Source organism: Notolepis coatsorum (assembly GCF_963971535.1).
Source record: "Notolepis coatsorum genome assembly, chromosome: 4".
Classification (NCBI taxonomy): Eukaryota; Metazoa; Chordata; class Actinopteri; order Aulopiformes; family Paralepididae; genus Notolepis; species Notolepis coatsorum.
This window is the reverse complement of record NC_140168.1, coordinates 2,015,939-2,043,248: the sequence shown is the minus strand read 5'-3', so window position 1 is coordinate 2,043,248 and position 27,310 is coordinate 2,015,939. Positions and strand designations below refer to the sequence as shown.

The 27,310-nt window shown below is 40.7% G+C and overlaps 1 protein-coding gene across 1 annotated transcript in view; it reads right to left on the bottom strand.

Annotated features, from left to right (window-relative positions):
- The window catches only part of sars1 (seryl-tRNA synthetase 1), a 34,607-nt gene extending 14,344 nt beyond the window's left edge, over nucleotides 1-20,263 (bottom strand). The window contains exons 1-8 of the mRNA XM_084313697.1: nucleotides 20,116-20,263; nucleotides 18,937-19,007; nucleotides 18,077-18,157; nucleotides 14,338-14,496; nucleotides 10,152-10,295; nucleotides 4,686-4,841; nucleotides 3,701-3,922; nucleotides 2,848-2,977 (exon numbers count right to left, since the gene is read on the bottom strand). Coding sequence (XP_084169823.1) covers nucleotides 2,848-2,977; nucleotides 3,701-3,922; nucleotides 4,686-4,841; nucleotides 10,152-10,295; nucleotides 14,338-14,496; nucleotides 18,077-18,157; nucleotides 18,937-19,007; nucleotides 20,116-20,251 — 1,099 coding nt within the window. The 5' untranslated portion in view covers nucleotides 20,252-20,263. The remainder of the gene's footprint in view (nucleotides 1-2,847; nucleotides 2,978-3,700; nucleotides 3,923-4,685; nucleotides 4,842-10,151; nucleotides 10,296-14,337; nucleotides 14,497-18,076; nucleotides 18,158-18,936; nucleotides 19,008-20,115) is intronic.
- Nucleotides 20,264-27,310: the final 7,047 nt, after the last annotated feature.

Genomic DNA, 27,310 nt, shown 5'->3' with positions numbered 1-27,310 from the left:
CTTTTTATTGCCGTTTTTACCTGTTATAACAAAGTCAAACCTCAAACTCGTATGAAGAGGAGAAAAAAGACTGGCTGTGTAGACCTATTTTTAAATAAAACACAGAAGAGGAGACAAAACACTGGTGTCTGTAGACCGACTTTGAAATAAAACCCTGAACTATTCAGGTATATTTGAGTCCTTCCCTTATTTGTGGAACATTTATAAAATAAAAAGTAGTCCAATTTGAAAAAAATACTACCATGTGTAGACCTACTTTGAAATAAAACACAGAAAAGGAGAAAAAACACTGGCATCTGTAGACCTACTTTTTTTTTATCTACTTTTTCTCCCATCCCAATTTCGTATCGTCCAATTCTACCCTCCCGTCTCGAACGCTCCCACAAGCCGGCTGCAATGTGGACGAAGCCTTGCATCACGTGTCCCCTCCGGTACTCGAGGAGGCAGCCGTGGCATCTTTTCACCTGCACAGCGCGATCTCTCAGCGGCGGGGGTCTGCGTGGGAGGGACACGCCACCCCCGTCGCTTCCTGATTCTGCTGCGCAGGCGCACCAACTGACCTGTAGGAGTCGCTGTCCACAACATCCGATCCCCACCCATCAGCTTCCCACCCCCTAACACTGCCAATTGTATTAGTATGAACGACCAGCCAAGCTGATAGCAATGCGGAGAGCTGGGCTCGAACCCAGCGTCTCCTGCATTGGTGGTGAGCGCCTTACCCACTGCACCACCTAGCCGCCCATCTGTAGACCTACTTTGAAATAAAACCCTGAACTATGCAGCTCTTTGAGTCCTTCCCTTATTTGTGGAAAATCTATCAAATAAAAAGAATTTTTCGTTGTTCGCAAATTTCGCACCACATATCAGGCATACAGGTAAGCCTGCATAGTTAGTCGTGAAAGCAAATTAATCTGTCCCACGCTGAATTAAACCCTCTATTTTCCTCAGACTTTCCTTTTTTTGGATTTATCCATGGTTAGCTTACTGGGGGGTCGGAAACTCAAGATTGGCCACTTGCAGACGGCAGGGAGAGGTGCGGGGTGTGACGTACTGTATATTTTAGTTGATGAAATATTTTTGTTGACTAAATATTTTAGTTGATGAAATATTTTTTCATTTCAGTGTCACAGTATGACATCGATCTCCAAAATAAGAAAAAAGTTAAAAAAAATTAAAAGTAATTTTTTTTTTTTAAATATTATTATTTCTTTTTGGGCCAGGGAGCCGCAGCTGATTGGCTAAAGAGCTGCATGCGGGGGAGCTCCAGTAGCTCACCACGTACCGCGAGTGCTATTTCAGCGCCGTGGACAACCGTGCTCGTCACGGATCTGGGGCTGAGCGCGTTCGAATCCCGGACGGCAGCCGTGCCTTTCCCAGAGTGTCTTCCCCCCCATCTGAACCCTTTCAGCCTGCTTCTGTCGGTCGAACTTGACCAAGTATGAATGCGATAAAAAAGCGATAAACGCTAAAAAGAACCAGCTGACTGGTCAAAGTTTAAAAAAAAAAAAGAGCTGCATGCGGCTCCGGAGCCGCAGGTTGCCGACCCCTCCACTAGTATCATCCGCATACAGATGGACATGACAGTCATAAATCTCATTCATTCCATAAGAACGTAGAATGCACATTTACAGACTTTTTTTTTTAATATGGTCCATTTGCATGTTCTTCTTGGTATCTGATTCTAGGGACATCTATGGATCTCAGGGAATGTATTCCCAGTGTCAGAAATACTGTGTCTGTTACTAGGCTTGAGTAAATTGTAATGAACCAAAGGAGAATATCAATTAATCTTTTTTTTTATCTTTGACTGTGAATAACACCATGCTAAAATTGACCAGACCTGAAAAATCTAAGCAAATGAATAAATGGAAGATGATTAAAGGACGACTCCACTTTTTTTGGAAATTAGCTTATTTAACATCTTCCCTGGAGTTAGACAAGAAGATGCATACCTTTTTTGTCTCTGTGCGTGCATTTTAGCTTTGGGAATAGACGCTCCGTTAGCATAGCTTAGCTTCATCACTGGAAGTGGGGGAGGACAGTAGCCTTACAGTGCCTTACAGTGTATTGCAAGGTCTGACATTGACCAAACTTGATATGCATGACCTTGGTGGGCTCTAGGTCAACTCCTGAAAAGGGGGTCAATGTCAGACCTTGCAATCAAAAGTTAGGGGGCGCACTGAAATTATGGCAAGGGTTATTAGCCCCCTAACTTTGATTGCAAAGTCTGACATTGACCCCCTTTTCAGGAGTTGACCTAGAGCCCACCAAGGTCATGCATATCAAGTTTGGTCAATGTCAGACCTTGCAATACACTGTAAGGCACTGTAAGGCTACTGTCCTCCCCCACTTCCAGTGATGAAGCTAAGCTATGCTAACGGAGCGTCTATTCCCAAAGCTAAAATGCACGCACAGAGACAAAAAAGGTATGCATCTTCTTGTCTAACTCCAGGGAAGATGTTAAATAAGCTAATTTCCAAAAAAAGTGGAGTCGTCCTTTAAACAGAAGGTTTTGTAGATACAGTACTGAATTCTGCCATCCGGACACATGCCATTTGAAATATGATTATAGAATATAGAATATCAGGCCTAAAATAGTTATGCGATTAAAATGCAATTAATTAGATTAATTAATTACAACTCCTGTAATTAATTAGATGAATTTTTTTTTAATCGCCTGACAGCACTACTTTCTACGCATTTCATACAGTCCAACGTTATGCTTATTGCTGTGTTTACAGTCTATGCTCATGCTTATTGAGTTGTGCTTATGGGTCCGCAAAGGTCTTTAATTTCTGGTGTGTGTGTGTGTGTGTGTGTGTGTAGTGTGTGTGTAGTAGGACCTACCAGAGACGATGTTGACGATGCGATAGGGGAGTCCTAACGACTGATAGAACTCCTCTGCTGTTCCAATCATCTCATCAAACAGCTCCCAGGACTTTCCGTCATGAGGAGAGGCGTAAATAAACTGCTCTATCTGGAGAGAGAGAGAGACGACCAAATGTCAACACTAGCTGAATCTGTGGATAAATGACAACCTCCAGAATGACAATATGGTTATCATATCCCACGCCGACGACATACAGCTGTATCTCACCACCGAACCATCTGCTCAGCTCACCCCCTCAGTCCCTCGGCAACCGCCTACATGAAATAAAACTCATGGCTGTGGCTCCCAAGGCACGGCTCTCCAGAAGGTTGGAGATCTCCTACTGGAGGTAGAGGCTTCTCCAGCTCCCAGGCCCCTGAAGTCCTCGACCTGGGTGTAGAACTGGACTGGTGGAGCAACTAACCAACCAGCCAACTAGGTAACATCATATTGTTTGGACTGCTAAACCCAAAGTGAGAAACGCCCACTAACTAGGGCTGACCTAAGGAAAACATATTTGGAATTCGAAGCTTCGGGGCAGAGATTCGATTTTAATTAGAAGCCTCGAGATTAAAAATATATATATATAAATCGTTTTTTTTTTTTTTTTTAGAAAGTTGATTTAATACAAAAAAAATTACTAATTTAATCAGATTAATGACTTTATTCAAAGTTTGAGGATATGTATTTAAAAATATATATATATCTTTTATATCTTTTTAGAAATGTAGATATTTTTTTTATTATTATTAAAAGCGAAGGTTCGAACGTCCGTTCGACAAAGTTCGAAGCCCAAAAACAGGCTTCGGGGAAACGGCCCTACTGACCCACCTTCTCGAACTGGTGCACCCTGAAGATGCCGCGGGTGTCCCTGCCGTGAGAGCCCACCTCCTGCCGGAAGCAGGTGGAGTAGCCGGCGTAGCGGATGGGCAGGTCCTCGGGCTTCAGCCACTCGTCCCGCAGGAAGGCCGCGATGGGCTGCTCCGAGGTGGCGATCAGGTACTTCTCGTCCACGGCGTTGTCGTCCGACTTCTCGCTGCTCTTGCCGATCACCTGAGATCCAACGAGCGGGGAGGACGATCAATATGAATGAATGAATGAATGAATGAAAACTTTATTTAACAGATTGCAGAATGGGTACAATACAGTACGGCATTACAAGTGAGAAGTTCAAGTTTCTTTATTAGTTGTCATAGTAAAATACTAGGGATGTCCGATATTATCGGCCTACCGATATTATCGGCCGATATTGGCATCAAAATGTGATATCGGAAAATATCGGTATCGGTTTAAAAAAAATTATAAATTATTTTATTTTTTTTTACATTTCTATAACCTTTATTTACCCAGGCAAGCAAGAACAAATTCTGATTTTATTTATTGTCAAAAGTATGCATAATGTTGTGTTAATTCCACAACAAGAGATATGTAATGTTAATTGTTTTTTTCGGTTGATATCGGTATCGGAAATTAAGAGTTGGACAATATCGGTATATCGGAAATGGGATGAGGTACAACTTAGGGTAAGGTGCAATGAGGTGTGAATTGTAGAGCAAATCTCTTTACTAATAACTGTTTGATGAACATTGTTACTCAGCTGATTGTTACCTGCTGACTTGTGGTACAGAACTCGTAAGTCGCTTTGGATAAAAAAAAGTCAGTTAAATGACCAAAACATTTGAATGTAAACACAAGTGGACCCATCTCAGACCACGCCCTCTTCTCTCCATCCTCCAATCACAACCGCTGCCTCCCTCAGTCGAGGAAAGAGGGCGGGGTTAGAGATAGGTCCATTCTAGACCGGAGACGTGTTTACCTTGTAAAGCTCGTCGTCGAACTGGCTGAGCTGCGCGACCTCCTGCATGACCTCCTTCCTCATGAAGAAGGGCGTGTAGAGCATGGTGTAGTTCTTGCTGTGGAGGAGCCTCATGGCGTAGTTGATCAGAGCCTGCTCCAGGAACACCAGGGGGCCCTGAGGACGAGAGGAGAAAGGGTAAATAAATTATGCTAAGTGGCTCCAAAGCGCTTTACAATTTTGTTCCTCACATGTTACTCACTCACTCACACACTCACGGCGGTGCAATTGATTTTTTTTTTTTTTTTTTATTCAACAAACATGACCATGTTCACGTCTTAGAGGCCTTAGTTTTGGTTTTTAAATTGCATATCATTCATTTATTTATTGTCACACAGAGCAGAAGAATTTTGCCAAAACAAACCAATAGTATCCAGCTGCAGAACGGGAGACCAGCCACACTCTCAGACCCAAACGCATTTCCTTTGATTTAATTATACATTTTACATTTACATTTAGTCATTTAGCTGAAACGCTTTTATCCAAAGCGACTTACAAGTTCTGTACGACAAGTCATCAGGAAGGAAGGGCACGACTCTATCAGCTGAGTAACAATGTTCATCAAAGTGTTGAGTGTTACAGTGTAGGTTAGTTTATTAGGACAAGTGCATGACAGTAAGGTTAGTTAGGGTTAGATTTCTTTTTATTTAAATTTAAAAAAATAATTTAATACATCAAATAATTTATGTCAAGGATTGCAATGCCTCGCTTGAATGAAGTTAACTTTTCACCTGAATAACGTCAACATTCAGGGTGAATGTAATGTGAGAAATTGGGATAAAAAATTCAAAAAAAAAAAAAAAACTATTTAATTTTTTATTTATTTTTGGATCGGATCGGGAAAGATCGGTATCGGTAGATACTCAAAATCACATGATCGGGATCGGATCGGGAGCAAAAAAATTTGATCGGGACATCCCTAATTTTTATATTTAGAGGCAGCCTAATTTTCATAGCCTAATTGGTCTAAAAGATGCACATGCTACTGTTTGTTTGTTTATTAAAACCGGTTGATAGGCCAATGCAATGCTGTTATTATTATAGGCTACTAGGGCTGTCCCCGACTAAGGATTTGGATGGTCGACTATGATTGGCCAAAAAGTATATATATATATTTTTTTTTCCCCATTCCATTTGGGCTGTGGGGGGGGGGGTGCTTAATGTCTGAAGGAGTCGACTGAAGGCTTCTTGTCCTCTGTGGGGGGTGAAGCTTAATGTCTGAAGGAGTCGACTGAAGGCTTCTTGTCCTCTGTGGGGGGTGAAGCTTAATGTCTGAAGGAGTCGACTGAAGGCTTCTTGTCCTCTGTGTGAAAGCATGCAATTGGTCCACTGATGGATACATCTTGATATTTGTCTAGTCTAGTGTGTTCATTAGATGGTGAAATCCTCTTTCAGTGCCTCTGTGCCTGTTTTCTTAGGCAGTTAGCCTCTGGTATGCGTGCCATTAGCGCAGGGATTAAAGCAAAAAAAAATCTCCTGACTGAACTTTTTTTTTGGCCAAGTCATATTCTTATTTTAACCTCTACTGTATTTTTTTTTTAATAGCGTTAGCGTTTTAAGGGAGCCTACTTGTAGAGCGAGCCTACTGTCCTGACTGTGACTATAGAGACCCTACTGTTGTGTGCTGGAGAGCGTGAATGCAAGTCTTGTGGCTAGCTTCTGATTGATGGCGAGCTAGCACCCCTCCCCACTTTGAACCATGAACTAAATGGCTTGTTATCATACAAACAAGGGACTAAACACGTTTCGCAATTATGACACAACAACAATGGACAGTCTCCTCCCCACCGTTTGTATATATTTATTTACCACCCACTCACTCACCCCCTCCTAATGTACAGTCTCCTCCTCATCATATGTATATATTTACTGTTAGGATCTCTGGGTAACAGTACTGTATATTTGCATATCGTATATGTGACAAATGTAACAGTACTATTACTATATACCTGTAAGGCATGTATGTCCCTATGTCATAAATGTCATGATGTCATGTGTATGTTGTGTATGTCATAAATGTCACTATGAATTGAAAATGGGGGACCCTGATGATGTAAACAAGACAAACGCCTTTCTCTGGTCTACATCCCCTTAACAATTGTGTGTATTGCTACTGGATTTACAAGATCCAGAGTGAATGAATGAATGAAAACTTTATTTAATACACGAGACCCTCTTCTTGGGACCAAGTAAGGTTTTGTCGATAATCCAATGTATAGTTACAACCCCCCCCCCCATCCCACCCAACCACCTCCAATGTACAGTTTCTTCGTCAAATGTATATACTCTTTTTAGACTATTTTTGTATCACAAACAAACAATAGGCTACTGTATTTGTAAATCTGGTATGTCATAAATGTATAGATGTAGCAGTATTGTCTATCTGTATGTCATGTGTGTCATATATGTTATGATGAACTGAAAATGGGGGACCCTGATGTAAACAAGACGAAAGTCTTTCTCTGGTCTGCATCCCCTTAACAATTGTGTGTATTGAGCTGTACTGTACCCATTCTGCAATCTGTTAATAACAATCAATCAATATTTAACAGATTGCAGAATGGGTACAATACAGTACAGCTCAATACACACAATTGTTAAGGGGATGCAGACCAGAGAAAGACGTTCGTCTTGTTTACATCAGGGTCCCCCGTTTTCAATTCATAGTGACATACATGACATACAGGTATATAGTAATGTTACATTTGTGACATATGATATGCAAATATACAGTACTGTTACCCAGAGATCTCCCGGACAAATGGGAGAAAGACGTTTATTGAGCTTAAAAACAATTGATACCGCAAATAACGTTCTGATTAACAAAGTCATTCGTTTTGTGGCATTAACGTTATCTAGATTTATCAACATTCATACATTTATCAGAAAGCGAGCGGCGCAAGCACACACACAAAACACCACCAACAACAACAACAACGACAACAACACACTGCTTGTCGCGTAAATAACGTTCTGATTAACAAAAGGCATTCGTTTTGTGGCATTCACGTTACCTAGATTTATCAATAGCAATAGTAATATATATGTTTCTTTAGACTAGAATAAGTCAAATGAACTTACGGTCTCGTAAAAAGTTGCCGCATGGTGTTGATGAGTCAAGTTTACTCGCGAGTAGAGCTAGACGCTAGAGAGTCTCAAAATGGGCGCTTCCCATTGGTGCTGAGCACAGCGGAGGCGGGTGAAAGGGCTGTAAACTCAGAACAATCTCGCCTTCTGGTTGGTTGCATTTGCCTGAGAATTTGCCGATTGCTCGCAAATGACTGTTTGGTGCGGCCGCGGTAGGGGAAAAAAGGATATTTGACGCCTCTGATTGGCTCAGGTTAAAATCCGTCACGACTCCAAATCAAATGACGGAATCTCCAAATCAAATGGACGGATATCCGTCCCAAGACGGAACGCTTTAATGCCTGCATTAGCGTTAGCCACGCTTCTAGGCCTCTTTTCTTTTGGAAAGAATGATACAAATATATATTATATTATATATATTTTTTTATAAATATTTTATTTTATTTTTTTGTATTCGACTAAGAGGTTGGCAGTCTACTACGGCTCCTTTCAACCGATTAGTCGACTAATCGACTAATAGGGGTCAGCCCTATAGGCTACGATGGTGAATGGTGAATTCACCATTCACCAGGGACAGGAGGGAGAGTACAGGGACCAGGTGGGAGCCTTCAGTGACTGGAGCGAACGGAACGGCCTTCTCCTGAACGCAACAAAGACCAAGGAGATGGTACTGGACTTCCGCAGGTCGAAACCACCTCTGCAACCAGTCAGCATACGGGGGAACAACATTGCGACGGTGCAGACATACAAATATTTAGGAGTGCACCTGTCCTAGACGATAAGCTGGCCTGGGCTGCAAACGCGGAAGCGCTCTACAAGAAAGGACAGAGCCGGCTGTTCTTCCTTAGGAGGCTCAGGTCTTTTAATGTGTGTGGGGAAATGTTGTTTATGTTCTATCAGGCAGTGGTGGCAAGTGTGCTCCTCTATGCCGCTGTCTGCTGGGGTGGTAATACCACGGCCAGGGATGCCAGGCGGCTGGATAAGCTGGTGAAAAAGGCTGGCTCAGTGGTGGGGAGGAGACTGGACCCACTGGGGACCGTGGTGGAGAGCCGCACGCAGAGCAAGCTGCTGGCCATCATGGGCAATACCAACCACCCTCTCCACCGCCCCCTGGTGGGGCAGAGCAGCAGTCGCAGCGGACGGCTAATCTCCCTGCACTCACGGACTGAGCGGCATAGGAGGTCCTTTGTCCCCACAGCCATCAGACTGTACAACAGCGTAATATAGTGCCGGGGACCTTGACCTCTGACCCACACACCTGTTTTTACACACTGTTTTTACACACTGTTTTCATACACCTGTTTTTACACACTTGTTTTATACACCTGCTTTTATCTCATCACGCTCTTATTGATATTGATATTATACATCATACATGAATTTTATCATGTGCTTATTTTTAATTCAGGATGCAGACATAACGTGAAACAACTGAATGAGAACTGTCAATGTCTGTATACTGTATGAGCTGCGAGATACCCTGAATTTCCCCAAGGGGATTAATGAAGTATCTATCTATCTATCTATCTATCTATCTATCTATCTATGATTTATTGTCGGTCAGCTGAGCCGATCAACGTTCTGAAGGATTATCTGAAGTGCCTATTCATGTGCCATACCCTATGATTTTAATGATCCATTCTATTAAAAGGAATAACTGAATTTAACTGAAACTGAACATTTTAACTGAATTTAAACTGAAACAGAAAAAAACTATTTTGATAGTCAGTAACGGCATTCGTATTGAACACTAAAAACATTTATCAGCCAAAATAATAATAATAATAATAAAATTTGTTATTCAAAATGTTTTATTCAAATGTTGATTAGGAATTCGAATGCCAACATAACGAACGAAGGTCCGAACGTTGGGGCTCAGCCCTGTGAGGAAGTAGCCTCTGCTTTCTGAAGTTCTTGTACCTTGAGGAAGTAGCCTCTGCTTTCTGAAGTTCTTGTACCTGTGAGGAAGTAGCCTCTGCTTTCTGAAGTTCTTGTACCTTGAGGAAGTAGCCTCTGCTCTCTGAAGTTCTTGTACCTTGAGGAAGTAGCCTCTGCTCTCTGAAGTTCTTGTACCTTGAGGAAGTAGCCTCTGCTCTCTGAAGTTCTTGTACCTTGAGGAAGTAGCCTCTGCTCTCTGAAGTTCTTGTACCTTGAGGAAGTAGCCTCTGCTCTCTGAAGTTCTTGTACCTTGAGGAAGTAGCCTCTGCTTTCTGAAGTTCTTGTACCTTGAGGAAGTAGCCTCCGCTCTCTGAAGTTCTTGTACCTTGAGGAAGTAGCCTCTGCTTTCTGAAGTTCTTGTACCTGTGAGGAAGTAGCCTCTGCTTTCTGAAGTTCTTGTACCTTGAGGAAGTAGCCTCTGCTCCCTGCCACCACAGCTCCCTTGTCCCCGTCGTAGCCGTCGATCATGACCACCAGGTCCACGTGGGAGTACTTCTTCGTCGTGCCGCTCTCTCCCCAGGTACGCTCCACCTTGTTGTCCGCGTCCTGCCGGGACAAAGCAACGCGCGGGACGTCAGAGGGACAGTGGGAACACAAGAGAGATGGACAGACATGGAGATGACTAACTAGATCCGTTTCCCCGAAGCCTGTTTTTGGGCTTCGAACATTGTCAGGGTTTTTCGAACGGACGTTTGAACCTTCGTTTTTAATTATTAAAAAAGAAATTCAAACTAAATCCATTTAATTTTAAAGTATCCTCAAACGAAATCCTCAATTTTAATAAAGTGATTCATCTGATTAAATAAGTATTTTTCTTTTATTAAATCAACTTTCTTTAATGAATATTATAACTCATCAGTTTATTTTAATACTATAATATTAGTGTAGCCTAATCTTTATCTGCAACTGTGAAGAAAAACCACATTGGTTTAAACAGAATGAATAGACACATAAAAAGAAATAATTAAAAAAAATAAAATGTTATAAAAAATTCAAATGTTGATTTAGAATTCGAATGCCAACGTACAGTCCATAATAATGTTGTGCCATGATCTCTTTGATGGGACCTCGTCCTTGATCCAGAATAAAATAATGTTTTTCCTAGCAGCAAATGTCAACAGATTGAACAGTCTCCTATGTTTGAAGTTGGCTATATGAATATCTGGGAGGCCTAGTAAGAGGCAGAGGGGATCCAGTTCGATGGGGGTCTAGAATATATCAGATAGTTCCTCTACGATGTCGAACCAATAGCTCTGGAGCTTTACACAGGACCAGAAGCAGTGGATGTGGTTTCCAATCTCTATCTTGCATTTAAAGCAGAGTGGGGATGCATTGGGATCCATTTTACTTTTAAGGGCAGGGGTTATATGAATGCGGTGTAATATTCTAACTTTTTTTTTTTTTTATTATCTTTCTTCCCCTCCTTTTTTCCCGATTTTTCTCTCCCCATCCCACCCTTCCTGGTTGTTGCGTACTTTCCCCTACTGTTGGTCCGGGAGACCGGAGACTGTCACATGCTTTCCTCCGACGCATGTGCAGCCTGGGGCAGGCCAACCTGGCCGCGCAGGCTCTCACCGGGGAGAGTGTAGCGTGTGGGAGGCCACACTATCTCTCCTCAGTTCCAGCCCTCGCTGAGCAGGCGCCCCGACCGAACTGTAGGGGTCGCTGTCCACAACGCCCAGGACCCACCCTTCAGCTTTCCCACCCTCTGATACGGCCAATTGTATCAGTGTGAGGGGCCAGCCAAGCTGATAGCAACGCCGGGAGCTGGATTCGAACAGTAATATTCTAACTTTAATAGACTTGGTGCGGTTGCAAACAGAGATTCTTTTTGCATAGGTCCATGCATCCTGCCAGTCCTCTTCCGTAATCTCTATGTCTAAATATTTTTCCCAGGACTGCAGTGTTTAGTGACGAGGGAAGATAAAGATGAATTACGGTTTAGAGTACTATAGAAAATAGATATTTGTTTTTTAGGAATCTGCAAGGAGAGGGCTTTCTCCACCTGCGAGGTGGAACTGTTAATTACCAGTGAGGTGTCCTTGGTGATAAACTGCCTAATTTGTAAGTATTTAAAAAAATTCGTTTTCAATAGACCATATCGCTGCTGTAGAAAGGACATTAGGGTCTGGCCATCAAACAAGTCGCCAAGGTTAGTTATGCCCTGCGTATGCCAGGTCTTGGCTTAAAGTCAGGATTGCCTACGATCGGGGTAAGAGGAGAGGTCAGCTTAGCTCGGCCCTCCACCTTACGGACAGTCTTCCAGGCTTTGACGGAGCATAGTGTGATGGGGTTGGAGCACATTTTCCTAACAGACTTAAAGTCTTTGATAAATAGTAGGTTCCAGAGGGGGGACTTAGATTGCGAGGATTCAATGTCTAGCCAGATTGATAGTGGGTCTGATCTGAACCAGCCGACAAGTACCCTAAGGTGTGCCGCTAGCTGGTAGTGTCTAATATTAGGTAGGTCTAGACCCCCATCTTCACCATCCATCTGTAATTTGGCCATTTTCAGACGCGGTTTCTTCCCATTCCAAATGAATGAGCTTAGCGGGAGCGTCGTACTTCTAGGATTCATTTCTCAGTTGTCTCGTCACAATTATGGTTTTTGCAGCCAAAATAAATAGGTAGAAACATAAAGGGGGTATATACAAAAAGGTTTAACAGAGGCTTTAACAAAAGAGGCTTTTAGGACTAAATATAAAAATACGGGAGTCACATTGTGGCAATGAGCGACTACTCCATCCTCGACCCGGAAATAATTTTCTATAGGCTTGCCGTGGTAATTAGTGATACTGGTGTCCACTTGCCTACTGCCCCTTTAAACGTATACTTGCTAAGTTTCACTTTCACTTCCAGAGAGAATTTAACTTCACGACCAGACTGAATACTAGAGAACAGATGACATATTACAACAATGGCAGAGGGTTATTTGGATTTAAACACAGTGGAGCTCAGTTGATCTATCCAGAAAAGTATGTTTCTTCTTTTTATTTGATTGTGCCTGTGAGTCCGGCGGGGGAGAATGTTGATGTGTTTGTTGGCGCGCGTGTGTGTGTCGGCGACGCGTGTGTGTTTCCTTCCATTGGTTTAATTTGGTTAACGTTATTGGGCACACAAGAAAATGAAAGAAAACTGTAATGACCCTGCAGCTGTTCCGTAAATGTGCTTTTCTCCTCCGTGCACTTTCGCCGCTCTGAAGTCTGAGCTCGGTGTGCCCGGCCACGTGCGCCGTTCTCACACGGACCTCGCGAGTGCCTGCATGTGGGTGTGTTTGCGCTGTGGGGCGTATTCGTCGCATGGGTGCGCGTACCGCGACGGCCGTACCATAAAGTTTCAAGTTTCAAGTTTCTTTAATAGTTGTCATACAGAAGTACAGAATACTTTCATACAAAATGCTTCTTACTGTTACGCTCCAGAGACTGTGCTAGACAAGATAGTATCAAATAACATAGTATAGCATGTAAATTAGAAGTAGAAAATGAGGTCCCAGTGTTCAGTATAGACATATGTACAATGTTCGATGCAGAATAGATCCACGGGACGAATACACGTACCGTTACACCCCTAATGTATTTAATAATGCTGTACGAACCGTGTATATATATATTTATTCTTACCGTATATACTGTATATATCCACATCTGTCTGTACATACCTGCATAATATACTCCTTTTTACATACCTGTAGATACTATATCTATACATATCCCTTACTCATACTAGTTACGCTGCTGGCCAGTATGACTTATTACCATAGTGTCTTTATACCTATTCTGTATAAAGTTGCCTGTAAAGTGTCCTTGGGTTTTTTTGAAAGGCACTATATAAATCCAAGCTATTATTATTTTAATTATTAGTTGCAATATGAGATCAATGGACTCCTCTTCCGTATTCTAAATGTCCTCGACTACGGCTCTGCTTGGATGAGTGTAGTTCACATTGCACTACTTTTATTGTCTTTTATACCCATTCTTATGTCTGAAATGTATGCAAATTTTTTATTTTGTCAATTTGTGTGCCGATTCTATGCCTATGTTCATTTTATACTAATTGCTGTGGTGCACTCTGGACTGCGGTCCATGTGTGAAGAGTACTATATAGATAGTTATTCATATTTATTATTGTTATATTGTAGAAATGTGTGCATTGAAATGTGTGTAAAGTCTCGACGGTAGGGGGTGTAACGATTCAACCCCACGACGATTCTCTTCATTTGACCACGATTCGATTCGATTAGATTAATTTTCTATCAGTTAATTCCCCAAAAAAAATTGAATACACAAATGTGGCTGGGGGAACTGATTCACTCAGCTTGAATGGACTATAGGTCAATAAAAAAAATACACGCAGAAAGAAATTAAAATAAAAAATATATATTTCCCCCACCCGATTAATTTAGATTATAATCGATTCTAACATATTCAAATCGATGCATCGATTCGAACACATTAGAATGGATGCATTTCGATTAATCGACGCATCGTTACACCCCCTACTCGACAGCATTGAAAACAAGGGTGACCTCAATTGTAATTTGGAGAATAAATAAAGGTTGATGGTGATGACGGTGTGAAGCGGGCGCTCACCTCGTCGTTGCTGATGGGCACAGAGGGGTGCAGCAGGTTCCCGATGTCTCTCAGGTACTCGAAGCGCTCGGCCTCCAGCTTGATCCTCTCACTGTCGCTCTTCTGCACCGCCTCGTCCACCTGCAGACGGACCTGCTTGACCTGGGTGACCGTGAGCGCCTGGAGGGAGGGGGGGGGGGGGGGGAGCAGATACAAGAAATATGATGCATCGTCATCATACAGCTGGGGCCTGGAGGGGGGGAGGGCCTGGAGGGGGGGGGGGGGGGGAGCAGATACAAGAAATATGATGCATCGTCATCACACAGCTGGGGCCTGGAGGGGGGGAGGGCCTGGAGGGGGGGGGGGGGGGAGCAGATACAAGAAATGTGATGCATCGTCATCACACAGCTGGGGCCTGGAGGGAGGGAGGGCCTGGAGGGGGGGGGGGGGGGAGCAGATACAAGAAATATGATGCATCGTCATCATACAGCTGGGGCCTGGAGGGAGGGAGGGGGGGGGGGGGAGATACAAGAAATATGATGCATCGTCATCACACAGCTGGGGCCTGGAGGGAGGGGGGGGGGGGAGCAGATACAAGAAATATGATGCATCGTCATCATACAGCTGGGGCCTGGAGGGAGGGAGGGAGGGCCTGGAGGGGGGGGGGGGGGGAGCAGATACAAGAAATATGATGCATCGTCATCATACAGCTGGGGCCTGGAGGGGGGAGCAGATACAAGAAATATGATGCATCGTCATCATACAGCTGGGGCTACTGTACCGAATGCTTCAAAGCTTCGATCATAATGTTGACATTCAAGTTATAAATCAACATTCGAAATTTTTATAAATCTTTTTTGTATGCGTCTATTCAATCTGTTTAAACCAATGGGGGGTTTACTTCACAGTTGTAGTTAAAGATTAGGCTACACTAATATTATAGTATTATAAGACGTCAGAGTTATATTCATTAAAGAAAGTTGATTTAATAAAAAATAAAGACTCATTTAAGCCGATTATTCACTTTATTCAAATTGAGGATTTAGTTTGAGGATAAAAAAATTTAAATAAAAATTTATTATTATTAAGTACATTTTTATTTTTCTTGGCATTCGAAGCTTCGTTCGAATACTTCAATAGAATCTTCTAATGTTAAAAAATGACATTCGGTACAGCCCTACATAAAGCACTACATACAGCCCTACATACAGCCCTACATACAGCCCTACATACAGCACTACATACAGCCCTACATACAGCACTACATACAGCACTACATACAGCCCTACATACAGCCCTACATACAGCCCTACATACAGCCCTACATACAGCACTACATACAGCCCTACATACAGCCCTACATACAGCCCTACATACAGCACTACATACAGCACTACATACAGCCCTACATACAGCCCTACATACAGCCCTACATACAGCCCTACATACAGCCCTACATACAGCCCTACATACAGCCCTACACACAGCCCTACACACAGCCCTACATACAGCCCTACATACAGCACTACATACAGCACTACATACAGCCCTACACACAGCACTACATACAGCCCTACATACAGCCCTACATACAGCCCTACATACAGCACTACATACAGCCCTACAAACAGCACTACATACAGCACTACATACAGCCCTACATACAGCCCTACATACAGCACTACATACAGCACTACATACAGCACTACATACAGCACTACATACAGCCCTACATACAGCACTACATACAGCCCTACATACAGCCCTACATACAGCCCTACATACAGCACTACATACAGCCCTACATACAGCACTACATACAGCACTACATACAGCCCTACATACAGCACTACATACAGCCCTACATACAGCACTACATACAGCCCTACATACAGCACTACATACAGCCCTACATACAGCCCTACATACAGACCTGCAACAGGGCAGTTTTAAAACCAGACAGTGGACAGACTTGTCTTTCTTGCCTGCAACTTAAAGTAATGGCTTTGCTTGTCCAAATGACAATACTGACCAAATTGAGATTTATTTTTCTCTTGTCCATTTATTTTGTTTGCTTTCTAATTTAAAATACATTTTGAAACCGTCTGTACACAGTAGGCTATGTGTGCTAGCAGAGCTAGACTCCAGTCACGAGTCACGGTGCACATGTGCGGTGGTTTGTCCACCAAAAAAGCGCCAAAAGATCGAAAATAAACTAGCAGAGCCAGAACTGTTCAACTCCCCTGGAGCCACAGCCAGCAGAGAAGCCGGTTTACTTTCGCTATTAAACCAGCTGCAGCCTGAGAACTGGAGTGTGAGGGGATGTAACACTAAAGATGGCGGCAACGACAAAGAATTGCTGCAAAATAAACATACATCTGTTGTTTAAAAAAATAATAAATTAACTTATAACAATTTCGATAATTATCGATATCGAGAAATATGATAACATTATCATATCGTTATCGCGATATGATTTTTTGCCATATCGCCCAGCCCTAGTACACACAACGTTCAGGTGATGAAACTGGGTATAAAATATATATAAATGAGTACTACCGAGTAATGGTGCTAATCAGATGTAATCAGAGTCTCGCACCAAGCTCCCAGTAGCCCCGCAAAAAACAAGACTTACCCTAACCCCCCCCAATAATAATAATACGTGTGAATTAAATGTACGAATTTTTAATACCTTTTTGAGGCCTTACATTTTGAATGATGAATGTAAGACTTTTTAAGAAATAAAAAACAACATGTAGGCCTTGCTAGAGAATACCATTTAAAAAGGGGAATGCCACCCCAGAATGCCACCCCAGAATTCACATAATGTTCCTCCCGTGCCCTGGGGCAATTCAGTCAGTATTTGAACACACAACACTCTCCTATTGCTTGAAATCAGAGGGAGAACCTTCCAATCGGTGACGAGACCCCTAAAATATTTGTGTGAGCTCTTATTACACCCAAATCAAGTTATCATTCTGGTTCAGACGTTGTAGTCGAGCTAGAATATACACCTCATTTGGGTGTAGGAGCTCACACAGACATCATTTGGGTGTAAGAGCTCACACAAACATTTGGGTCTAAGATAGTGATGCACCGATGTGAAAATTGTGGCCGATACCGATAACCGATATTAATATTGCTGTTCTGGCCGATACCGATATTTACCGATGTCTCTGTAGAGAAAACAATTTTTTATTATAATAAAATAAAGAGCTATTTTCCAAAACGTTTTTTTTTTTTTTTTTTTTATATTTTTGTAATTTATTTTCAGAAATGACTGATATTTTTTAACTATTTAAGACCAAAACATGTTAGATAAAACCATGTTAAAATACAAATTGGCCCTATTTTGATATCGGACCGGTACCGATATATACATTCTTAAAATGGCCGGCATTCGCCTTTAACCATGTTTACGCAATCACTTCTGCTACTTCCCTTAGAGGCGTTTAGAAATGGATCGATTGTATCGAAATAGGTGTTAAGCTTATTGATCTGGGTGCATGGCGTGTAGAGTTTGACTATAGAGGTCCTTCATAGGCTGCGTGCACACACACACACACACACACACACACACACACACAGGTACATATCAGTGAGCGCGCACACACAAACAACCCAGTGTGGGCATTCACACACGCTCATGTACGTACAGTACACACACACGTGTCAGAGTGTGCACACAAACAACCCAGTGTGGGCTTTTGCTGACGTGTACGTACATGCACACGCACACAGACACACACAGTTGCCATACCGATAGTGTTTCAGCCGTCAGGGCCTCCAGGTTCTGTGCTGCTTCAGGTAGAGACTCATCCTCCCCGACTGGTTCCTTGTTCTGCAGACAAGTTCCAGGTAGAAGAGGAAACAATGTATAGTATAGAGACTCTACAAACATATCCCTCTCAGTCATCACTTATAAACAACGTACTCTACAAACATAATCCCTCTCAGTCATCACTTATAAACAACGTAGACTCTACAAACATAATCCCTCTCAGTCATCACTTATAAACAACGTAGACTCATACAAACATAATCCCTCTCAATCATCACTTAAAACAACGTAGACTCATACAAACATAATCCCTCTCAATCATCACTTAAAACAAAGTATTAGGGCCACAATGATGAGTCGACGTTGACGATGCCGTTGCAATGACATTGCGTTTCGATAATAGGAAGGTGTCCAGTGTCCACAATGCTTTGCAAACTAAGTGTTTTCTCCTTCTGTGTGGAAAAGGTCCTCAATAGCTGGCCAAGCCTAAAGCAATGTATCTTCAAAAATCAATGATCGCAAACCATTTATTTTTCGTTTGTATTTTAGGTTAGGGTGAGTCGTGAGGTCTCAGGATCACAAGAAGAGGATGGGTCACGTTCAGACAGAAATTATTCAGCAGCCCGGGGGGGGGGGGGGGGGGGGGGGCTACTTATTACAATGCAATTCATCTCCCAGTAGTAACAAGGGGACGTTTCTATGACGACGCTGACCCATCCTCTTCTTTCCCATAAATCCAGGGTTATGGTGAATATAGGTTTACAAGCAGCTTCTTAGGTGAAACCGATGACGAGGTGCGGCTTTGCGGCTGAGGCCACGACGTTCCAGAAGATTCATACCTTCATCTTCTCTCCGATACTCTTGCTGCATAGGTTCTTTGCCTTGTTGAGGTTGTCTGCAGTGAAGCGGCCTGTTGGAAGGATGTTGTAAAACAGTCAGCGGGACGTTTGAGTGTTGTGTAGGGTCTTTGGTCGAGCAGTAGCAGTATCCTACATGCTATATCTCTATATATTATGTACATATCCCTTACCTACTCTGTACTGTAGTAGGTAAGGGTAATGTCATACGCTAGTCATACCACTGGCCAGTATGACTTAAGTTACTACCATAGTGTCTTTTTACCTGTATCACTGTACATATTAACACTACAACTCTGTACATACATCTGATTAGCACTATTACTCAGTGTTACTAATGTATATATTTTATACCCAGTTTAATCACATGTACATTGTATGTATAGTACTATTGCACTTCACTGTTACATGTGCACTCTGGTTGGATGCCAAGCTTATTTTCATTATACTGTACTTGTGCTGCATGATGACAATACATTTTAATGTAATTATCTAATGTGCGAGTGTTTCTTTTGAGGGGTCTTTTGGTTGGAGATGTAGCAATACTTGTGTGTGTGTGCGTTTTTGACGCAGCCTCCAATGTACAGTCCCCCCCCCCCCCCCACCTGCATCCCCTTGTGTGCATTGAGCTGTACTGTATTGTACCCATTCTGCAATCTGTTAATAAAAGTTTTCAATCAATCAATCAATCAATGTGTGTGATTGCATCAGATTGCATGACGTGCTGTATATAGTACTGTTACATTTGTGACATACATACAAGATATGCAAATATACAGTACTGTTGCCCATAGATCCTAACAGAATATATATATAATATGATGTGAGGATGAACAGATGGAGAGAGAGGGGCGACATGCTGCTGCTGTGTGTGTGATTGCATCAGACTGCATGACGTGTTGCAGGGCTACGTTTCACTGAGGAGGAGGAACACTGTTAGCCGTCCTTTAAATAAACAAACACTCGTATCGGACTGTAGACAGTCGTCACAGAAAGGGTGCTAACGTTAGAGAGGAGGAACAAGCAGCCACATATAGAGAGAGTCATGTTGATTCAATTTATGCTGCTAGCTCCTCCGGCTAGCTAACTCTACACTAGCTTTAGCCGGCTAGCTAACTTAGCTGGTACAGGATATAATGAAACTGCTCACAGGCTGCTTACATTTTCTCCATTCCGTGTCCGCCGTGACCAGTTTGTCCACAAGTGTCACGTCTTTGAACCTCTTCCTCTGGATCTCCCGCACGGCTTCGGGGTCGCCGCCCTTGTCCGTTCGAAACAGGTCTAAGTCGAGCACCATCTTTCAAGAGAGAGGCTGTCAGGAGAGAGAGAGAGAGAGCTGCTGGAGGTGAGGCGACGTGATGACGTAACGACGTGACGTGACGACGTGACGTGACTTTGATTGATTGATTGAAAAGTTTATTGAATGAATGAATGAAAACTTTATTTAACAGATTGCAGAATGGGTACAATACAGTACGGCTCAATACATACAATTGTTAAGGGGATGCAGACCTGAGAAAGACTTTTGTCTTGTTTCCATCAGGGTCCCCCATTTTCAATTCATATAGACATTTATGACATACACAACATACATGACATTTATGGCATAGGGACATATAGGTATTTAGTACTGATACATTTGTGACATAACGGTATTCAAATATACAGTACTGTTACCCCTAGATCCTGACAGAGTATATACATATGATGGGGAGGGGACTGTACATTAGGAGGGGGTGGGTGGGTGGGAGGGAAATATACATACGGCGGGGAGGGAATATATACATGCGGTGGGGAGGAGACTGTCTATTAGGAGGTGGTGGGGGTTTTGGGCATATTGGTGGCCAGTTTCGAATTGCAGCCTCCCGTAGGTGCTCTTTAAGAGCGGTTTTGAATGTGGGCAGGGATTCACATTCCTTTACAGCTTTGGGTAGGGCGTTCCACATTGTTGTGGCATAATTGCGAAACGTGTTTAGTCCCTTGTTTGAGCCGAATCTGGGTTTAACATGATTTGTTGAGCTTCCTCTGGTGTTGTGATCGTGGTATTCACTGACCTTTGGGAAGTATTTTGACATGTACATGTATTAACAGATAGCAGAATGGGTACAGTACACTACAGCTCATTATACAACAGCATGCAAATTTCTCGATTCTGATTGGCTGAAACAGTCAATTTACACGTATTTATTTTTCATAATCCCACGCTCTTGGTCCCAGGACCCGCCCACAACCGAATTACTATCACTCCGCCGTGCGACTTTGTAGGAAAAAACAAGATGGCGGACAATAATCTTCACAAATGGATATGTTGATAGCGTCATAACGATTAAATAAAAACCGATTCTGTCACGGCGAATGTCTTAGTTCTTTAAACAATGTTGGATGATGTAATTGATGGGTCATGACTCATGAGTCATTGTGGAACAAAATAAAAATCGCGCGAATTGATTGATTGATTGATTAATTAGTGTGGGTGACCTGGCGAAGCCAGGTTGCCACCCACACTATACATATCCATACTCTTTTTATTTATTTATTTATTCTTTATTCCACCGATTTTGCAAACACTTTGCAACACGTAAGCGTTCGCGCCCCATACACGTGAAAGGTATCAAAACGAGCGGCTTGCCTATGGCAACACCGGTCTCCGAACTCGTAAAGTTTCACCGCACCGTCTGGCTACGAATCGACTTTAAACGGTAAAATATCGGTCCCATTGGGAATGCATTGCATTTTAGAGTGTAGCAGCTGAAATAATCTTTTTCCCCCTACCTTGGGTGAATTGCGAGTGTGATCTCAATTTTGGACGTAGAAATAAAACAAACACATCAAAACGATGACACGGCTGTCAACCCGCTCACAAAAGAAAAATAAATGGAATTGGACATTTCTATCTCAACTGACGACCATTTGTTTGAAGGTTCTCCTCCCCATTGACCGCCATGCAATCGCACTCTAGAAATCACATTTTTCACACTATTTTTTAGCCTTCTGTTCCGATCGCCGAAGGAGTGCCACAATATCGCACGAATGTCACAATATCGCGCACAACCCTTCGCCTACTCGTTGTAGTGCTCATGTGCGCGTCACAACGCTTCATCTCTTATAGTTTTCTTTTAATCAACGTGACAATGCAGTCATGCATCTGCCTCCATAGAAATACATTGGATAGAAAATATGCAAGTCATAGTGATTGCTTCACCTGTGTGGCTCATGGCTCACTCATGATTGGTTCAGCTGTGTGGCTCGTGGCTGAGCTGCCAATGACATCATCCACTTAACCCATCATTGGCCATCACTGTGTTGCACTACTGAATTGCTGGACAGCGCCCTCTGTCTTGTGGGTTGTGTCATTGTACTCAGTAGGGATATCCTCTTTCATTTTTCATTGGTCCATGTTGACCACCTTTCATTGGTCGATGTTGACCACTCCCCCGATCCTTAGACCACGCCCCCTTAGGCCACACCCCCTCAGTGTATCTCTTGAACCGTTTGTCGTAGAGACTTGCGGATTGTGCCATTGGTCGATGTTGACCACCTTTCATTGGTCGATGTTGACCACTCCCCCTGTTGACCACCTTTCATTGGTCGATGTTGACCACTCCCCCGATCCTTAGACCACGCCCCCTTAGGCCACACCCCCTCAGTGTAACTCTTGAACCGTTTGTCGTAGAGACTTGGGGATTGTGCCATTGGTCGATGTTGACCACCTTTCATTGGTCGATGTTGACCACTCCCCCGATCCTTAGACCACGCCCCCTTAGGCCACACCCCCTCAGTGTATCTCTTGAACCGTTTGTCGTAGAGACTTGCGGATTGTGCCATTGTACTCGGTGTAATAGTGTAATAGTGTGTAATAGTGTAATAGTGTGTAATAGTGTAATAGTGTAATAGTGTGTAATAGTGTAATAGTGTGTAATAGTGTAATAGTGTGTAATAGTGTGTAATAGTGTGTAATAGTGTAATAGTGTGTAATAGTGTAATAGTGTAATAGTGTAATAGTGTGTAATAGTGTAATAGTGTGTAATAGTGTAATAGTGTAATAGTGTGTAATAGTGTAATAGTGTGTAATAGTGTGTAATAGTGTAATAGTGTAATAGTGTGTAATAGTGTAATAGTGTCTAATAGTGTGTAATAGTGTAATAGTGTAATAGTGTGTAATAGTGTAATAGTGTAATAGTGTGTAATAGTGTAATAGTGTGTAATAGTGTGTAATAGTGTAATAGTGTAATAGTGTGTAATAGTGTAATAGTGTGTAATAGTGTAATAGTGTGTAATAGTGTAATAGTGTGTAATAGTGTAATAGTGTAATAGTGTAATAGTGTGTAATAGTGTAATAGTGTGTAATAGTGTAATAGTGTGTAATAGTGTAATAGTGTAATAGTGTAATAGTGTAATAGTGTAATAGTGTGTAATAGTGTAATAGTGTGTAATAGTGTGTAATAGTGTGTAATAGTGTAATAGTGTGTATAGTGTGTAATAGTGTAATAGTGTGTAATAGTGTGTAATAGTGTAATAGTGTGTAATAGTGTAATAGTGTGTAATAGTGTAATAGTGTAATAGTGTGTAATAGTGTAATAGTGTAATAGTGTGTAATAGTGTAATAGTGTAATAGTGTAATAGTGTGTAATAGTGTAATAGTGTGTAATAGTGTGTAATGGTGTAATAGTGTAATAGTGTGTAATAGTGTAATAGTATAATAGTGTGTAATAGTGTAATAGTGTGTAATAGTGTAATAGTGTGTAATAGTGTGTAATAGTGTGTAATAGTGTAATAGTGTAATAGTGTGTAATAGTGTAATATTGTGTAATAGTGTAATAGTGTAATAGTGTGTAATAGTGTAATAGTGTAATAGTGTGTAATAGTGTAATAGTGTAATAGTGTGTAATAGTGTAATAGTGTGTAATAGTGTAATAGTGTAATAGTGTGTAATAGTGTGTAATAGTGTGTAATAGTGTAATAGTGTGTAATAGTGTAATAGTGTGTAATAGTGTAATAGTGTAATAGTGTAATAGTGTGTAATAGTGTAATAGTGTGTAATAGTGTGTAATGGTGTAATAGTGTAATAGTGTGTAATAGTGTAATAGTGTGTAATAGTGTAATAGTGTGTAATAGTGTAATAGTGTGTAATAGTGTGTAATAGTGTGTAATAGTGTAATAGTGTAATAGTGTGTAATAGTGTAATATTGTGTAATAGTGTAATAGTGTAATAGTGTGTAATAGTGTAATAGTGTGTAATAGTGTAATAGTGTGTAATAGTGTAATAGTGTGTAATAGTGTAATAGTGTAATAGTGTGTAATAGTGTAATAGTGTGTAATAGTGTAATAGTGTGTAATAGTGTAATAGTGTGTAATAGTGTAATAGTGTGTAATAGTGTAATAGTGTAATAGTGTGTAATAGTGTAATAGTGTAATAGTGTGTAATAGTGTAATAGTGTGTAATAGTGTAATAGTGTAATAGTGTGTAATAGTGTGTAATAGTGTAATAGTGTAATAGTGTGTAATAGTGTAATAGTGTGTAATAGTGTAATAGTGTGTAATAGTGTAATAGTGTGTAATAGTGTAATAGTGTAATAGTGTGTAATAGTGTGTAATAGTGTAATAGTGTAATAGTGTGTAATAGTGTAATAGTGTGTAATAGTGTAATAGTGTAATAGTGTGTAATAGTGTAATAGTGTGTAATAGTGTAATAGTGTAATAGTGTGTAATAGTGTAATAGTGTGTAATAGTGTAATAGTGTAATAGTGTAATAGTGTGTAATAGTGTAATAGTGTGTAATAGTGTAATAGTGTGTAATAGTGTAATAGTGTGTAATAGTGTGTAATAGTGTGTAATAGTGTAATAGTGTAATAGTGTGTAATAGTGTAATATTGTGTAATAGTGTAATAGTGTAATAGTGTGTAATAGTGTAATAGTGTGTAATAGTGTAATAGTGTGTAATAGTGTAATAGTGTGTAATAGTGTAATCGTGTAATAGTGTGTAATAGTGTAATAGTGTGTAATAGTGTAATAGTGTGTAATAGTGTAATAGTGTGTAATAGTGTAATAGTGTGTAATAGTGTAATAGTGTGTAATAGTGTAATAGTGTAATAGTGTGTAATAGTGTAATAGTGTAATAGTGTGTAATAGTGTGTAATAGTGTAATAGTGTAATAGTGTGTAATAGTGTGTAATAGTGTAATAGTGTAATAGTGTGTAATAGTGTAATAGTGTGTAATAGTGTAATAGTGTAATAGTGTGTAATAGTGTAATAGTGTGTAATAGTGTAATAGTGTAATAGTGTGTAATAGTGTAATAGTGTAATAGTGTGTAATAGTGTAATAGTGTAATAGTGTAATAGTGTGTAATAGTGTAATAGTGTGTAATAGTGTAATAGTGTGTAATAGTGTAATAGTGTGTAATAGTGTAATAGTGTAATAGTGTGTAATAGTGTAATAGTGTGTAATAGTGTAATAGTGTAATAGTGTGTAATAGTGTGTAATAGTGTAATAGTGTAATAGTGTGTAATAGTGTAATAGTGTGAAATAGTGTAATAGTGTAATAGTGTGTAATAGTGTAATAGTGTAATAGTGTGTAATAGTGTAATAGTGTAATAGTGTAATAGTGTGTAATAGTGTAATAGTGTGTAATAGTGTAATAGTGTGTAATAGTGTGTAATAGTGTAATAGTGTAATAGTGTGTAATAGTGTAATAGTGTGTAATAGTGTAATAGTGTGTAATAGTGTGCAATAGTGTAATAGTGTAATAGTGTGTAATAGTGTAATAGTGTGTAATAGTGTAATAGTGTGTAATAGTGTAATAGTGTGTAATAGTGTAATAGTGTAATAGTGCAATAGTGTGTAATAGTGTAATAGTGTGTAATAGTGTAATAGTGTTATAGTGTGTAATAGTGTAATAGTGTAATAGTGTGTAATAGTGTAATAGTGTGTAATAGTGTAATAGTGTAATAGTGTGTAATAGTGTAATAGTGTGTAATAGTGTAATAGTGTGTAATAGTGTGTAATAGTGTAATAGTGTGTAATAGTGTAATAGTGTGTAATAGTGTGTAATAGTGTAATAGTGTGTAATAGTGTAATAGTGTGTAATAGTGTAATAGTGTAATAGTGTAATAGTGTGTAATAGTGTGTAATAGTGTAATAGTGTAATAGTGTAATAGTGTGTAATAGTGTAATAGTGTGTAATAGTGTGTAATAGTGTAATAGTGTGTAATAGTGTAATAGTGTGTAATAGTGTAATAGTGTAATAATGTGTAATAGTGTGTAATAGTGTAATAGTGTGTAATAGTGTAATAGTGTGTAATAGTGTAATAGTGTAATAGTGTAATAGTGTGTAATAGTGTAATAGTGTGTAATAGTGTAATAGTGTGTAATAGTGTGTAATAGTGTGTAATAGTGTAATAGTGTGTAATAGTGTAATAGTGTGTAATAGTGTAATAGTGTGTAATAGTGTAATAGTGTGTAATAGTGTGTAATAGTGTGTAATAGTGTAATATTGTGTAATAGTGTAATAGTGTAATAGTGTTGCGGGTTGTGTCATTGCACTCAGTAGGGATATCCTCTTTGATTGGTCTATGTTGACCACTCCCCCGATCCTTAGGCCGCGCCCCCTTTTTGTATCCTTTGAAGCGTTTGTCATAGAGACTCGCGAGAGACCCTCTCCCCCGTTGGCCGGCGGTGCACAGGCGTCACCCACACTTTCACAATTTCCCCCGCGCGGAATTGTCTAGTTGCAATTATTTTTTTAAATTTTCTTTTCTTTCTATAGAAGCAACTGGGAGGTGCGCTGTTTTAAGTGAGGGTGGACTGAATGGATATGTTGATAGCGTCATAACGACTAAATGGAAAACGATTCTGTCACAGCGAATGTCTTAAACAATGTTGGATGATGTAATTGATGGGTCATGAGTCATTGTGGAACAAAATAAAAATCGCGCAAATTGATTGATTTAATTGCACATTTTCTTTTTTTTTACCTACTTTTCAATCTGCTTCTATAGAAAGTAGGTTTAAAAAAAATAGGGCGAAGACAACTTTTTTTTTCCTATAAGGCAAAGAAAACTTTTTAATTTGTTTTACCTACTTTCTATAGAAGCATCTAAGAATGAAGTTTTATAGAAAGTAGGTTAAAAACTAAAGAAAAGTTGGATGTGTTAGTTTGTTGGATGTCTAGGTGAAAGACAGTTGGATGTGTTAGTTTGTTGGATGTCTTAGTTGAAAGACAGTTGGATGTGTTAGTTTGTTGGATGTCTTAGTTGAAAGACAGTTGGATGTGTTAGTTTGTTGGATGTCTTAGTTGAGAGACAGTTGGATGTGTTAGTTTGTTGGATGTCTTAGTTGAAAGACAGTTGGATGTGTTAG